At 49.2% G+C, this 16,429-nt stretch overlaps 1 protein-coding gene across 1 annotated transcript in view; it reads left to right on the plus strand.

The window, feature by feature from the left end:
• The window catches only part of TOP6BL (TOP6B like initiator of meiotic double strand breaks), a 57,799-nt gene that overhangs the window by 28,527 nt on the left and 12,843 nt on the right, over positions 1-16,429 (plus strand). The window contains exons 8-13 of the mRNA XM_048857367.2: positions 3,424-3,628; positions 4,505-4,652; positions 6,822-6,968; positions 7,609-7,730; positions 8,525-8,635; positions 11,365-11,463. Coding sequence (XP_048713324.2) covers positions 3,424-3,628; positions 4,505-4,652; positions 6,822-6,968; positions 7,609-7,730; positions 8,525-8,635; positions 11,365-11,463 — 832 coding nt within the window. The remainder of the gene's footprint in view (positions 1-3,423; positions 3,629-4,504; positions 4,653-6,821; positions 6,969-7,608; positions 7,731-8,524; positions 8,636-11,364; positions 11,464-16,429) is intronic.

Genomic DNA, 16,429 nt, shown 5'->3' on the forward strand with positions numbered 1-16,429 from the left:
TCTTAATTGTCTCCAGAAAGTTCCTGATTGTTCTGGAACCTTCCCTGTTACTTTACTCAGGGAAAAGGGACCTACTTAGCCTGGGGCTTATATATCTGCCTTCTACTAGCTGTCTCCAAGAGTTTTCCATCTTAAGAATGAAGGTCTCATCTGTACAGGTGGTAGCCCTGAGCTTTGCCATTCTGGACTGGTTCTGGTCTTTGTAGTTGAATGTGGCAGGTATACAATAAAAACCTGGTTTGGTTGGGGAAAAAAAAATTACTCTCCTATAGCCATCTGGCCCGACCCTGTCAGAGTACATAAAGACAGGTTTCTGAGTAGCAGCCATGTTAGTCTGTATTCGCAAAAAGAAAAGGAGTACTTGTGGCACCTTAATGACAGGTTTCAGAGTAACAGCCGTGTTAGTCTGTATTCGCAAAAAGAAAAGGAGTACTTGTGGCACCTTAGAGACTAACCAATTTATTTGAGCATGAGCTTTCGTGAGCTACAGCTCACTTCATCGGATGCATACCGTGGAAACTGCAGCAGACTTTATATACACACAGAGATCATAAAACAATACCTCCTCCCACCCCACTGTCCTGCTGGTAATAGCTTATCTAAAGTGATCATCAAGTTGGGCCATTTCTAGCACAAATCCAGGTTTTCTCACCCTCCACCCCCCACACACACACAAACTCACTCTCCTGCTGGTAATAGCCCATCCAAAGTGACAACTCTCTACACAATGTGCATGATAATCAAGGTGGGCCATTTCCAGCACAAATCCAGGTTTTCTCACCCCACCCACCCCCATACACACACAAACTCACTCTCCTGCTGGTAATAGCTCATCCAAAGTGACCACTCTCCCTACAATGTGCATGGTAATCAAAGTGGGCCATGTCCAGCACAAATCCAGGCTTTCTCACCCCACCCCCACCCCTTTTTTTTTTTTTCTTTTTTTTCCTGGGGACACACACACACACACAAACTCACTCTCCTGCTGGCAATAGCTCATCCAAACTGACCACTCTCCAAGTTTAAATCCAAGTTTAACCAGAACGTCTGGGGGGGGGGGGGAGGAAAAAACAAGGGGAAATCGGCTACCTTGCATAATGACTTAGCCACTCCCAGTCTCTATTTAAGCCTAAATTAATAGTATCCAATTTGCAAATGAATTCCAATTCAGCAGTTTCTCGCTGGAGTCTGGATTTGAAGTTTTTTTGTTTTAAGATAGCGACCTTCATGTCTGTGATTGCGTGACCACAGAGATTGAAGTGTTCTCCGACTGGTTTATGAATGTTATAATTCTTGACATCTGATTTGTGTCCATTTATTCTTTTACGTAGAGACTGTCCAGTTTGACCAATGTAAATGGCAGAGGGGCATTGCTGGCACATGATGGCATATATCACATTGGTGGATGTGCTGATAGTGTGGCTGATGTTATTAGGCCCTGTGATGGTGTCCCCTGAATAGATATGTGGGCACAGTTGGCAACGGGCTTTGTTGCAAGGATAAGTTCCTGGGTTAGTGGTTCTGTTGTGTGGTATGTGGTTGTTGGTGAGTATTTGCTTCAGGTTGCGGGGCTGTCTGTAGGCAAGGACTGGCCTGTCTCCCAAGATTTGTGAGAGTGTTGGGTCATCCTTTAGGATAGGTTGTAGATCCTTAATAATGCGTTGGAGGGGTTTTAGTTGGGGGCTGAAGGTGACAGGTAGTGGCGTTCTGTTATTTTCTTTGTTAGGCCTGTCCTGTAGTAGGTAACTTCTGGGAACTCTTCTGGCTCTATCAATCTGTTTCTTCACTTCCGCAGGTGGGTATTGTAGTTGTAAGAATGCTTGATAGAGATCTTGTAGGTGTTTGTCTCTGTCTGAGGGGTTGGAGCAAATGCGGTTGTATCGCAGAGCTTGGCTGTAGACGATGGATCGTGTGGTGTGGTCAGGGTGAAAGCTGGAGGCATGTAGGTAGGAATAGCGGTCAGTAGGTTTCCGGTATAGGGTGGTGTTTATGTGACCATTGTTTATTAGCACTGTAGTGTCCAGGAAGTGGATCTCTTGTGTGGACTGGACCAGGCTGAGGTTGATGGTGGGATGGAAGTTGTTGAAATCATGGTGGAATTCCTCAAGGGCTTCTTTTCCATGGGTCCAGATGATGAAGATGTCATCAATATAGCGCAAGTAGAGTAGGGGCTTTAGGGGACGAGAGCTGAGGAAGCGTTGTTCTAAATCAGCCATAAAAATGTTGGCATAATGTGGGGCCATGCGGGTACCCATAGCAGTGCTGCTGATCTGAAGGTATACATTGTCCCCAAATGTAAAATAGTTATGGGTAAGGACAAAGTCACGAAAGCTCATGCTCAAATAAATTGGTTAGTCTCTAAGGTGCCACAAGTACTCCTTTTCTTTTTGTGGCACCTTAGAGACTCACCAATTTATTTGAGCATAAGCTTTCATGAGCTACAGCTCACTTCATCGGATGCTTATGCTCAAATAAATTGGTGAGTCTCTAAGGTGCCACAAGTACTCCTTTTCTTTTGACAGTACATAAAGTTTGCCACCTAGTGGTATGTATGAATAATAGCATCTGTTGCATTGTTCGTTGGCTTATGAGTTCAATAAAGTTGTTGTTATGATTATGAATGGCTTCTTGCGGGAAGCTCTTAATGCTGCACATGTTTAGCTTTACCCATGTGAGGCCTGCTGACATCTAAGGGCTCATGGGTGTCAGTGGTTTTATACTCAGAGCTCCAGACCCGTCTGTGCCCAATCCAGAGCTCTGCGTGCTCTGGACAAACTGTGTAGGTATGGGAAGCAGTTGCCTCCCTGCCTGCAGGGACTGTAGTGGAGCACTACATCCTGTGAAAGCAGCCAGGTTGGAGTCACATTATAGGGCAAGTGCCTTTTAAGGAGTGTGCACTGTTCTGCCTGTAGGGACAGGAGGTGTCTTGCTGTCGCAATCCATTTTCCTAAGAGAGGATGTAGCTCAGATGGCAGTTATTTGTGTTGCAGTATCATTCCAGAGGCCCAAATGAAATCGGGCCCCCCCACTTGTGCCAGGTGCTGCACAGACCCTGCCTGAGATTGGGGCCTCCCCTTGTGCTGGGTGCTGTACACACCCCAACTTAGATTGGAAGCCAGTTCTGCTGGGCAGTGCACAGATCCCACCTGATATATGGGCCCTATTATGCCAGGTACTATACAGAACCTGCCAATCTCAGTCAGGATCTGTGCAGCACCCAATGTGATGAGGTGTCTTGGTATAGGAACCTACACAGCACTTGGCACTACAGGTATTAGTGTAAAATAAGTAATAACAGCTGGATCATTGCTCCTGGCCTGTGAGGGGTAGAGACCAGATACAAGAGTAGATGGGTCATCGGTCTGATCTGTTGCAGCAGTGCCTCTGTTCTTATTTCCTTTTGTTTATTTCTGTCCCACATAGGGTTGTGGACAGCTTGGTGTCCTGTGGCGCTAACTTCCTTTGTGACAAAATCCACCCTGTGCTGGGCAGGGCTATCAGCCTCCTGATTCCCCGTGAAGTGGCTGAAACTGGCTTCACCGGGGAGCTGGAAGTCACGCCGGCTGCTGCGCTGTGTCCCTGCCTGAAGCTGTATCCCAATCAGCCTGCTAAGATAGTTGCTGTCTCCATATCCTTTACAAGAAAAAATATTTCCACATGGGGCTGACCAGGGCCTCTGCTGCACAGATGTGAATTGCACCTGGGAGGGATGCTCGAAACATAGGAGTCGCTTCATCAGGAGCCACCATAGCAGAAAGCAGTTTAGCCTGAAACTGTGTGCTGAGCTTCGGTCCTTTGTATTTGTCCAAGATGCGTATCTGGCCCCCACCACTGTAGTGTCTGAGCACCTGAGCATACTTTTACTTTATTTATCTTTCCAATCCCCCAGGAGGCAGGGCAGTGCTATTATTCCCTTTGTACAGCTGGAGAACTAAGGCACAGAGAGGCCAAGTGACTTGCCAAGGTCACCCAGTGCATCTGTGACAGAGCAAGGACTTGAACCTGGGTTTCCCGAGTCTCATGTTAGCACCCTCTCCACTGCAGTGTTCTTCTTCTCAGATAGGCTCACGAGCCATCTCATCCTACTGCAATTTTCACTGGTCACAATGAACAAAGGAGTTAGTTTTAGCTCTTGTGGGGCTCTCATTGATCCTGAGAGACACTGAGGTGTGGATCCAGCACCCCTCAGGGTTAGACCATCCTGAAAAAACTGCCACAGAGAAAATGTGCTGGGTGAAACTCTCATGTGCTGTGTAGCAGGCAAGATAAGGAAGTAAGAATGGTCCGTTGGGCCTTAACATCCACTATAATGTAAAGGACCAGCAGGTCTCCAATATCACACTGCTCCTGGAAATTGCTGTACCTTGTAGTGCCTAAGAACACTAGGACTGAAAGATCAAAGGGTAAATACACATGTCTTTCCAAGGGAGAGGGAAAGGTGTTTGTTGTGCTCAAATTGCTTTGCATTAAGCCTCACAGTGGTTTCTTCCTTAGCCATCAATACATATTTTTTTACGACCCGGCAGGTCTGCCCATATCATTCTATGCAAAGGGGAAATCATCTGTGTTTTTCAATGACCCATCGAACTTAGCAGAATGGGAGAAATACAGCTATAGTACAACATTGGACTCAGATCCAAGGCAGGAAGAAGGTGCTGTCATTCTCAAAGGCAACTGTGTAGAGCTCACAGCCTTCTCAGATTCTAAAGATCTAACCAAGATCAGGCCCCCATTGTGCTGAGTGCTCAACAGTCCCCAGCCAAGATCGGGGCCCTGTTGTCCTGGGTGCTGCACAGATCCCAAATGAGATTAGAGCCCATTGTGATGGGTGCTGCACAGATGCGTATTTAGAGCTTCCCATATTGGCTGGCTCAGATCTCAAGACAAATCAGAATTTGTCTGTAGCCAACAGCACAAGCATCTGAAAATCCATTGATTTGTCACAAAGGATGCACTCAGACTTGAACTGGCGATTTTGTGGCAAAATCTGACCCACCTCACTCCAATCCTGTTGTGTCAATTTGGCAGGGGTGGCCAGTGGTAAAGACAGAGAAGAGAGGAAAGGTATGTCTACACCGCAAAAAACCCTGCGGCAGCAAGTCTCAGAGCCTCTGTCAACTACAGGGCTAAATATAGCAGTGCAGGTGTTCAGGCTTGGGCTGGAGATCAGGCTGTGAAACCCGGTGGTGGGGGTGGGTCTCAGAGCCTGGACTCCAACCCGAGCCCAATTGTCTACACCAGCGGTTCTCAAACTGTGGGTCACGACTCCATTTTAATGGGGTTGCCAGGGCCAGCATTAGACTTGCTGGAACCCCTGGCTGAAGCTGAAGCCTGAGCTTCACCCCCACCCTGGGCAGCGAGGCTCAGGCTGTGGTCCCATCTTCCCCCACTTGGGGTGGTGTGGCTTGTGATCCGCCCCCACCCGGGGTCATGTAGTAACTTTGTTATCAGAAGGGAGTCACAGTGCAATGAAGTTTGAGAACCCCTGGTCTACACTGCTAGTTTTGTCCCCTTGCCTCAAGCTCAAGTCAGTTGACCTGGGCTCCGAGACGGGCTATTTCTGTGGTAGACATACCCTCGGGACAGGGCTGTGGAGTGAAGTTGGGGGGCTAGACAGGCAGGCACAAGAATGGGACTCAGGACTCATGGCTTCTATTCTGTCTCCTGATATTAACCTTGGGCAAGTCCCTTTCCTCCTGGTGGCTCTGTTTCTCCTCCCCCTTTTTGGAGCATGGACTCTCTTGTGTGTCTGTGCGGGGCCTGGCCTGGCAGGGGCCACAATCTCAGTCCAGGTCTCTGAAACACCAGCACGATGGGGCCTGGATCGTAAATGGTGCCTCTAGGTAGCACTATCATGCTATTAAGTAGCAGTAATACCCAGTGGTCATTATTAGAGCCCCTTCTTTCTCCATCATGCCATTTTGTGGCACTGAGAAGCCCTGTGGCAGCAGGATCCCAAAGTTCTTTTAGGTACCTAAATGAGGGCAAGATTTTCCTGAATGCTTCTACCCTAAAATACTGAACAAACCATGCCATTCTCTGTCGCCCATTTGAAAAATTTCCCAGCATGCACCTTTGCGCTTTCCCCCATGCTGCCCCTTCATGCATGGTGAGAGCTGCCTGCGAACATCCTCAAAGCCACCTTGCTATCCTTCCACCCCTATTAGCCCCCATTTGCTGTGCACTGCAAAACGTTCCCCAGGGGCTGTGCAGCTGGTGAGTTGGGAGTGCTGCTGAGTGTGCAGATTGCAAGCATTTCATTGCTTCTCTTTGCTCTCCCTGTCTCTTGGTTTTGCCGGTGGCTATGATCTAACATCAAGGCTTTATCTGCTCACCCAAGTTGTGCTGTGCCTGGGTAGTTAAGGTGGTGCAGCCCCCTAGTGTAGACACAATTATCCTGGGATTAATGTGCTTTCGGCCAGTATAGTTATTCCCTAAGCTGTACCAGGATAAGGCACCTTTATCCTGGAATAACTGCATCCACACTAGGAACTGTCCCACTATAACTAGATCAGTTAAACAAAACACCCCCTGGCATTGCTTATAGCAGGAAGAAGGCTGGATGTAGACCTGGCTGTTGAGTGCGAGCTCTTTGAGTCAGGGAACAGTCTCTTTGTTTCGTTTGGACAGCACCTAGCAGAACTGGCATTACCACAGTGCAGCCTAAGTGGGATCTGAGCAGTGGGAAGTCGTGGATGCTGAGCGCCATCCTAGCAGCAGCGCTGCACCAATATCATGAAGCCGTTTGCTTGATTAAAGATGGCAGCACTGGCTGTGTCTCTGTGTATAAAAATGCTGCTTGATGTTCCATTGCCCCCCAGATCGAGTGAACCCAGACGTCAGATATAAACTTCACTGGGAAGGTGGAAGCCAAGTAGATGATCCGGATACCTGGGAGCAGACCCTGTTGCTCTTCCTCTTTCTCCACTACTCAGACCAGTTTCAAGATAAGCCATTTTACGATTTCTGTATGTATAAAATCGCTTGACTGTTTTCCAGGGTAACATCCCAGCCCAAATCTTGGGCTTGTCTTCCCCTAGAGGCTGGAAACAAAAACTGCAGTGTTGTATATGATTAGGTCCTAGAGCCCCAACCAAGATCGGGGCCCCTGTTGTGCCAAGAGCTGCACAGACCCCAACTGAGATCAGTGTCCCAGCGTGCCTGGTGCTGCACAGACCTCACCGAGGTGGGGGCTCCTGGCATGGCAGGCATTGCATCGGCTCCAGATGAGATGGGGGTTCCTGGCATGACAGACATTGCACCGGCTCCGAAGGAGGTGGGGGTCCCCAGCATGCTGGGTGCTGCACAGACCCTAGTGCAGTGCTAGGGGGCACTATGCTGCAGGGAACATGAGAGAGCCCTGTTGATGTTGCGGGGTTTGTGCAGCACCTGGAAGGACAGGGCGCTGCTCTCACTCAGGATCTGTGCAGCACTGGGGACCTGGTCTTGGTTGGATCCTCGGGGCAGCCCTGCAACATAAATAATAACTCATTTGCCTTTGGGATTTTGACCTGTTTTTTGACTCCTTGGATCATCATCGCCTAAAAATGACTCTTCCCTAAGCAAACCAAACCCCATGTAAACGAACCCCGAACTGTTGTGACTCAGGGGCCCGGCGCATGATTGCATCCTATATGGACCAGATTCTCCTGTGCAGCCAGCAGGCAGTGAAGCGCGGAGTCCAGGTTGTCATTGACGCAATGCTAGAGGAGCACTGCAAGAGGGTGAAGGTAGGAGCTTGTACTGGTATGTGTATTAGGCAGCACTGAACCCATGAATCTGAGATCACAGGGTTAGCTCTTCTATCCGGGCTCCTCTCTCCATCCTCTCTGAGCCTGCTGTTGTACTGGGGTGAGTTGTGCTCTTGCCTGCTTTTTCTGTTCTCATTGTTTTATTACTGGGTCAAGTTGGCTTTCACCGCATATCCTGCAGCCAGACTCCTGTGAACTGTGCTCTCAGGAGATTTTGCCAGCTCAGCAGCTTGGGATTTGGTTAGGACTTGGGTTGGAAATGTCTGCACAAAACTTCAGGTTCCACAAGAAGTGGTGTGGGTGACTCAGCAGGAACTGTTCCCTCTTCTGAGTCAGTGAGCTGCTGCAGACACTGTGCTATAGAGAGAAGGGTGGGGGAGCCGCAGGGGGCACTCTCCCTTTGGAGTCTGTGCTGAACCCAGTGTGGCATTAGGGCATGCTGTGCTAAATGGAACAGTGCTAGGCCCTCAGTAGGGGGTGCTGTCCTTTTGGGATTAGTCCCAGCCCCAGTTCTCCAGGGCTGTGCTAGGCGATGCTGTACTGCTGCGGATGACATCATCTGAAAGGGACATAAACCCGCTATATGCATGGTGCTTTTCCTAGGTGTCAGGCTGATCCCACAATGTGCTGAGCCAATTTCAGTAGGACTGTCTCATTCTGACCCCCCAAGCTTCCCCACCACAGGATCTGCCTTGGTTTTCTGATCTGTCCCTGGGTGGCCAGGTGTCGATGGGAATGGAAATGTTCAGTAAAATGTTCTTGGCCCTTCCCAGAACCAGCGGAGGTTGAAGCTGTCCCTGCCCGTCATCCTAAGTGCCATTTCCAGCGTGGTGTCTAGCAGCACTAACAGCCAGTTCAGAAGGGAATGTCTACAGAGTTTGCAGGTTTGTATGTGGTGGATTTTTTAGGATATAATTCTCCATAAGAGGCAGCATGGTCTAGTGACTAGCTGTGCTGACTCAACTGGAACTCAGGGCTACTGTGATCTATTTATGGCTCAGCCACTGACCTGCTGGGTGATCTTGGGCAAGTCCCTTCCCCTCTTGGGGCCTCAGTTGCCCCTCCCACCCTTTGTCTATTTAGATTGTGAGCTTTTCAGGGGAGGCACTCTATCTCACTATGCATATGTGCAGGGCCTGACATAATGGGGGCCCCAGTCTCACTTGGGCTCAGGGCAGCTCCTGGCAAGACAGGGCCCCCAAGCTTGGTCAGGGTCTGTGCAGCATCTGGCATAATGATACCCTGATCTCAGTTGAGGTCTGTGCAACCCCCAACAGAATTGGACACTGATGAAAGTGGTAGCCTTCCAGGGCTACTATAATATTAATAATGTCATGAGAGGAGTCACCAGATGGCACTCAAGTATCAGGGGGTAGCCGTGTTAGTCTGTATCCACAAAAACAATAAGGAGTCCGGTGGCACCTTAAAGACTAACAGATTTATTTGGGCATAAGCTTTCATGAGTAAAACTCCACTTCTTCAGCTGCATGGAGTGAAAATTACGGATGCAAGCATCATATACCGACACATGAAGAGAAGGGAGTTACCTCACAAGTGGAGAATCAGTGTTGACAGGGCCAATTCAATCAGGGTGGATGTAGTCCACTCCCAATAACTGATGATAAGGAGTCAATTCCAGGAGAGGCAAAGCTGCTTTTGAAATGAGCCAGCCACTCCCAGTCCCTATTCAAGCCCAACTTAATGGTGTTAAATTTGCAAATGAATTTTAGTTCTGCAGTTTCTCTTTGAAGTCTGTTTCTGAAGTTTTTTTGTTCAAGTATAGCTACTTTAAAATCTGTTATGGAATGTCCATGAAGATTGAAGTGTTCTCCTACTGGCTTTTGTATGTTACCATTCCTGATGTCCGATTTGTGTCCATTTATTCTTTTACGTAGGGACTGTCCGGTTTGGCCAATGTACATGGCAGAGGGGCATTGCTGGCACATGATGGCATATATAACATTAGTAGACATGCAGGTGAATGAGCCCCTGATGGTGTGGCTGATGTGGTTGGGTCTTCTGATGGTGTTGCTAGAGTAGATATGGGGACAGTAGGCAACAAGGTTTGCTACAGGGATTGGTTCCCGGGTTAGTGTTTCTGTGGTGTGGTGTGTAGTTGCTGGTGAGTATTTGCTTCAGGTTGGGGAGCTTTCTGTAAGCGAGACCTAGCCTGTCTCCCAAGGTCTGTGAGAGTGAGGGATCGTTTTCCAAGATAGGTTGTAGATCGTTGATAATGTGCTGGAGAAGTTTTAGCTGGGGGCTGTATGTGATGGCCAGTGATGTTCTGTTATTTTCCTTGTTGGGCCTATCCTGTAGTAGGTGATTTCTGGGTACCTGTCTCGCTCTGTCAATCTGTTTCCTCACTTCCTCAGGTGGGTACTGTAATTTTAAGAGAGCTTGATAAAGATCTTAGAATCATAGAATATCAGGGTTGGAAGGGACCTCAGGAGGTCATCTAGTCCAACCACCTGCTCAAAGCACAACCAATCCCCAATTTTTTTCCCCAGATCCCAAATGGCCCCCTCAAGGATTGAACTCACAACCCTGGGTTTAGCAGGCCAATGCTCAAACCACTGAGCTATCCCTTGCACCCACCCCCAAAAAATCTTGTAGGTGTTTGTCTCTGTCTGAGGGATTGGAGCAAATTTGGTTGTATCTTAGGGCTTGGCTGTAGATAATGGATCGTGTGATGTGTCCTGGATGGAAGCTGCAGGCATGTAGGTAAGTATAGCGGCCAGTAGGTTTCTGGTATAGGGTGGTGTTTATGTGACCATCACTTATTTGCACTGTAGTGTCCAGGAAGTGGATCTCTTGTATGGACTGGTTCAGGCTGAGGTTGATGGTGGGGTGGAAATTGTTGAAATCCAGGTGGAATTCCTCAAGGGCCTCCTTCCTGTGGGTCCATATGATGAAGATGTAATCAATGTAGCACAAGTAGAGGAGGGACGCTAGGGGACGAGAGCTGAGGAAGTGTTGTTCTAAGTCAGCCATAAAAATGTTGGCATACTGTGGGGCCATGCGGGTACCCATAGGAGTGCCACTGACTTGAAGGTATAAGTTGTCCCCAAATCTGAAATGGTTGTGGGTGAGGATAAAGTCACAAAGCTCAGCCACCAGGTGTGCCATGGCTTTATCAGGGATACTGTTCTTGACAGCTTGTGTGGAATATTGGTGTAAAGAGCTTCTACATCCATGGTGGCCAGGATGGTGTTTTCAGGAAGATCACCAGATGGCACTGTCATACAGTCTTCCAAGTTGTTTAAGTCCCCTGTGAGCAAGTTTTTAGTATTTGAAGAAATGCTGTGATACTAGTGTTGTGATGCCACGGTTCTTGGAGAGATGTCATGGCAAGTGGCAGAGAGTTTGCTGTTTGCTCTGTTCTCTGGATTTGGAGGCAACTCTTGGGCTTCATTGCTCCCCCCAGAATTCTGCTCCCCCCCAGCAGAGGGATGAAAACATCATCATTAGATGAAGTGCTATTGTAGTGCTTGTAAGGATAAACGTAGCTTAAGATCTCTTGCAAACCATGGAGGCATGAGAACTCTTCAAAGGAGAGGTCTCAAGAATCCAAAGCACCTTTCCCCAGGTGACTGTATTCTATTAATGTGTCCAGGTTTCAGATACCCCAGAGCTAATGGCAGCCATTCAAACAGCCTTTGAAAATGTCACTCGGAAGCGACTGATGCCCAGTGGCACATGCAGCATCACAAAAGTAAGTCAGTTTCACCCTGTGGCTCCCTCTTTGAGGCCCTGTATACTGATCTGTGTCTGTCACCTGTCACCATACATATCCACCCACCCACCAACTCCATGCTCGTGACCATGGTATGTGAGCACCTTTTAGTCATCAGAGATAGCAGAGATGGAAAGCGTCTACTGAATCCCATGTGGCCCGAGTCCCTACAGACTATTCCCTGTGGATTGTTCCATCAGAGATGGAGACACCCCACATCAGATCCCATCTACCCCATCCCTCTCTGGGACCCAGGGTAGGATTACCCCCCTGTAAATTATCCCCCAGGATCTTGTTCAGCCGGTTTTCAATGCCCTTCAGTCTTATATTAGAAAAATATCTTCATTCTGCTATCACCTGCTGCTGGGAAAAAAACAAACAGTTACTCTCTTGCATTGTAACTGTTGTTCTGCAAGATATGAACTCCACTCAGGTGTCGTGTGCACCCAGCACTCAGAAGTCAGAGAACTTTCCCTAGCCATAACCATGGGTTGGTGCTCATGTCCTATGGCCCCTTCGGCCCTCCCCAGGCTGTTTAAGGGCTCCAACCCCCCCTTATTCCTTCACACCAAACATTACATGGTAACACTCCAATGCAGAGGGGACAGAGGGTGGGGCATGGAAGACACCTCTTCACCCACATCTCGAAGAACAACAGTTACTGTCCAGGTAGGTAACCACTCTTCTTTGAGCGGGTGCAGACGTGTATTTCACTCAGGGGACTCACAAACCAAGTTAAGGGGCAGGGCTCAGAGTCTACTTAAAGAACAATTGCAGCACTTGCCTTCCCAAAATTTGCATCTGATCTAGATGCAGCCCTAATAGCATAATGCTTGGTAAAAGTATGTATGGCAGACCAAGGAGCTGCCCTGCAAATGTCCAATATCGAAACATCATTGAGGAAGCTGATTAATATTGCTTGGGCCCTTTTGTTCAGGCTGTGCTTTCATGGTATGTATACCGAGCGCAGCCATCCCTGTAGGCAGCACATGTGTAATCGAGAGTGTTTTCCTACGAAGGTGGTGGCCGCCATATGTCCCAGTAGTTGAAGGCAGGTGTGTGCTGATACTCGTGGGCTGTTTGTGACCACTGATATGAGAGTGGTCAGTGCACGAATCTGGTCATTGGTGATGATGCTTTGGCCTCTACGAGTCTAGGTGTTCTCCAATAAAGTCCAATTGTTGTACTGGTTTTAGAGTAGATTTCAGCATAGGCGCTCCTGGGCTAGAGCACCCACAGAAAAAAAAAATAGTGGGTACTGAGCACCCACTGGCAGGCCCCTCTTCCCCCCAGCGCCAGGTCCCGCCGATCAGCTCGTCCGCGTCCCCCGCAATGCCTCCCGCCAGCTGCCATCAGCTGTTTGGCGGCGTGCTGTGGGAGGAACAGGGGGCGGGCCTGGGCAATGCATGGCCCAGATGCAGGGAGTGGAAGGGACAGGACTAGCCCCTTCCAGCCACTGAGATGCTGTTCTCCAGCCCTGCGCGACAGTTGCCTGAGAGAGCATGGCTGGGGAGGTGACTCCCACTGCCTGCCAGGGTTCGGGTGCTGGGATCCCTGGCAGCCAAGCCAGGCAGGGAGTGGAAGCCAACTGCTCCCCAGCTAGGCTCTCAGACAGCTGCCAGGCAGGACTGCGACCGGGAGGGGCCAGCGTTAAAAGCAGCTCCCTTCTGCTCCCCTCTTGGACTCCTGGGGAGCAGGGAGAGCAGCATAACGTGCGGAGAGGGCAGGCGCAGTGGGAGGACAAAGCCCCTCCAGGTAACATGGGGAAGGGAGAGTGTGCTGGCCCCGGGGCTGGGCGCAGGGGGACACACACGTGACCTGCCCTTGTGCTTGTGCCCCCCCACTATGGGGAGGCACCAGTTGAATATGGGGTATCCTTGGGGGACGGGGTGGAGCAGGGGCAGGAAGAGGTGGGGTGGGGCATTGGGGGAAGGGGTGGGGCCTAGGATGGAGCAGGGGGTTGAACACCACCTGGGAAATCTGGAAGTCAGTGCCTATGGATTTCAGTTTCTTAATTTGTAACCTAAGGGTGTGAAAGAGGGTGATATTCCTCTGGGGAATATTTATTGTTTCTGCTTGAGTAGGTCCTTTCAGTGGGCAGTTGTCTAGGTACTGGAAGATCAATATTCCCTGTCTGCGTAAATGCACCACTACTACTGCTAGGGTTTTGGTAAAAACTCTCAGGGCCGTCAAAAGTCCGAAGGGTAGCACTCTGTACTGGAAGTGGTCTTTTCCTGTTGTGAATCGTAGGAACCGTCTGCATGCGGGAAGGATGGTAATATGAAAGTATGCCTCTTTTAGGTCGAGGGCCGAGAACCAGGCCCCCTTTTCCAGCACTGGGATCACTGAGTTTAATGTGACCATCTGTGGATACGGACAAACTTGTTAAGTTTTCTGAGATCTAATATGGGTCTCCATCCACGGTTTTTGTTTTGAGTCAGGAAATAGTAGGAATAAAATCTCTTCCCCTTGTGTTGTGTTGGAACTTGTTCCACGGCACCTAGTTGTAGAAGATGATTCACTTCTTGTCGTAGAAGGTGCTCGTGAGAAGGGTCCCTGAAGAGGGACAGGGAAGGGGGATGGGTAGGTCGCTCATGAGTCCTTCATGGAATGTAGGACCTCATCTGTCTTGGTGGAGAACAGCTTATCCCTATCAAATGGGAGGTCTTCTACCTTAATTTGAAGTTCCCTCAGGATTCCCGAAGAATGTAGCCATGAAGCTCTGCACATTACTATTGCTATTGTGCATGCGGCTGTGTCTGCGACATCGAGGGATGCTTTGGGTGCTGTTCTGGCTACGAGCTGTCCCTCGTTAATGATGGCTTGGAATTGTTCCTTCTTGTCCTCTGAGATTTCATCAAGGAACTCATTCAGTTTAGTGTAATTATTGTGGTTTTTGTTGCTAGTAACGCTGTGTAGTTGGCCGTGTGGAATTGCAGAGTTGCCAAAGAGTAGACTTTCCACCCAAATAGATTTAATCTCTTCCAATCCTTGTCTTGGAGTGTGGATCAGGATTGTAGTTGTTTACCCCATTGGTTGTCCCCATCCACCACTAAGGGTATGTCTACACTACGAAATTAGGTCGAATTTATAGAAGTCAGTTTTTTAGAAATCGTTTTTATATAGTCTATTGTGTGTCCCCACACAAAATGCTCTAAGTGCATGAAGTGCATTAGCTCGGCGGAGTGCTTCCACAGTACCGAGGCTAGCGTCGACTTCCGGAATGTTGCACCGTGAGTAGCTATCCCACAGTTCCCGCAGTCTCCGCTGCCCATTGGAATTCTGGGTTGAGATCCCAATGCCTGATGGGGCAAAAAACATTATCGCGGGTGGTTCTGGGTACATGTTGTCAGGCCCTCCCTCCCTCCTTCCCTCCGTGAAAGCAATGGCAGACAATCGTTTCACGCCTTTTTTCCTGAGTTACTTGTGCAGACGCCATACCACGGCAAGCATGGAGCCCACTCAGATCACTGTGGCAATTAGGAGCACATTATCCAGCAGTATATGCAGCACCAGAACCTGGCAAAGCAAAACCGGGCGAGTAGGCAACGTCAGCACGGTGACGAGAGTGATGAGGACATGGACAAAGACTTCTCTCAAAGCACGGGCCCTGGCAATGTGGGCATCATCGTGCTAATGGGGCAGGTTCATGCGGTGGAACGCAGATTCTGGGCTCGGGAAACAAGCACAGACTGGTGGGACCACATAGTGTTGCAGGTCTGGGACAATTCCCAGTGGCGGCGAAACTTTCGCATGTGTAAGGGCACTTTCATGGAACTTTGTGACTTGCTTTCCCCTGCCCTGAGGCACAAGAATACCAAGATGAGAGCAGCCCTCACAGTTGAGAAGTGAGTGGCAATAGCCAGGTGGAAGCTTGCAACGCCAGACAGCTACCCGTCAGTCAGGAATCAATTTGGAGTGGACAAATCTACTGTGGGGGCTGCTGTGATGCAAGTAGCCAACGCAATCAAAGATCTGCTGATATCAAGGGTAGTGACCCTGGGAAATGTGCAGGTCATAGTGGATGGCTTTGCTGCAATGGGATTCCCTAACTGTGGTGGGACCATAGACGGAACCCATATCCCTATCTTGGCACCGGAGCACCAAGCCGGCAAGTACATAAACCGCAAGGGGTACTTTTCAATAGTGCTGCAAGCACTGGTGGATCAGAAGGGATGTTTCATCAATATAAACATGGGATGGCCGGAAAAGGTACATGATGCTCACATCTTCAGGAACTTTGGTCTGTTTCAAAAGCTGCAGGAAGGGACTTTATTCCCAGACCAGAAAATAACTGTTGGGGATGTTGAAATGCCTATAGTTATCCTTGGGGACCCAGCCTACCCCTTAATGCCGTGGCTCATGAAGCCGTACACAGGCAGCCTGGACAGTAGTCAGGAGCTGTTCAACTACAGGCTGAGCAAGTGCAGAATGGTGGTAGAATGTGCATTTGGACGTTTAAGGGCGCGCTGGCAGAGTTTACTGACTCGGTTAGACCTCAGCAAAACCAATATTCCTACTGTTATTACTGCTCGCTGTGTGCTCCACAATATCTGTGAGAGTAAGGGGGAGACGTTTATGGCGGGGTGGGAGGTTGAGGCAAATCACCTGGCTGCTGGTTACGCGCAGCCAGACACCAGGGCGGTTAGAAGAGCACAGGAGGGCGCAGTGCGCATCAGAGAAGCTTCGAAAACCAGTATCATGACTGGCCAGGCTATGGTGTGAAAGTTCTGTTTGTTTCTCCTTGATGAACCCCCCCCCCCTTGGTTCACTCTACTTCCCTTTAAGCTAACCACCCTCCCCTCCTCCCTTCGATCACCGCTTGCAGAGGCAATAAAGTCATCGTTGCTTCACATTCATGCATTCTTTATTAATTCATCACACAAATAGGGGAATAACTGCCAAGGTAGCCCGGGAGGGGTGGTGGAGGAGGGAAGGACAAGGT

The sequence above is a fragment of the Caretta caretta genome, chromosome 7 (assembly GCF_965140235.1).
Source record: "Caretta caretta isolate rCarCar2 chromosome 7, rCarCar1.hap1, whole genome shotgun sequence".
Classification (NCBI taxonomy): domain Eukaryota; kingdom Metazoa; phylum Chordata; order Testudines; family Cheloniidae; genus Caretta; species Caretta caretta.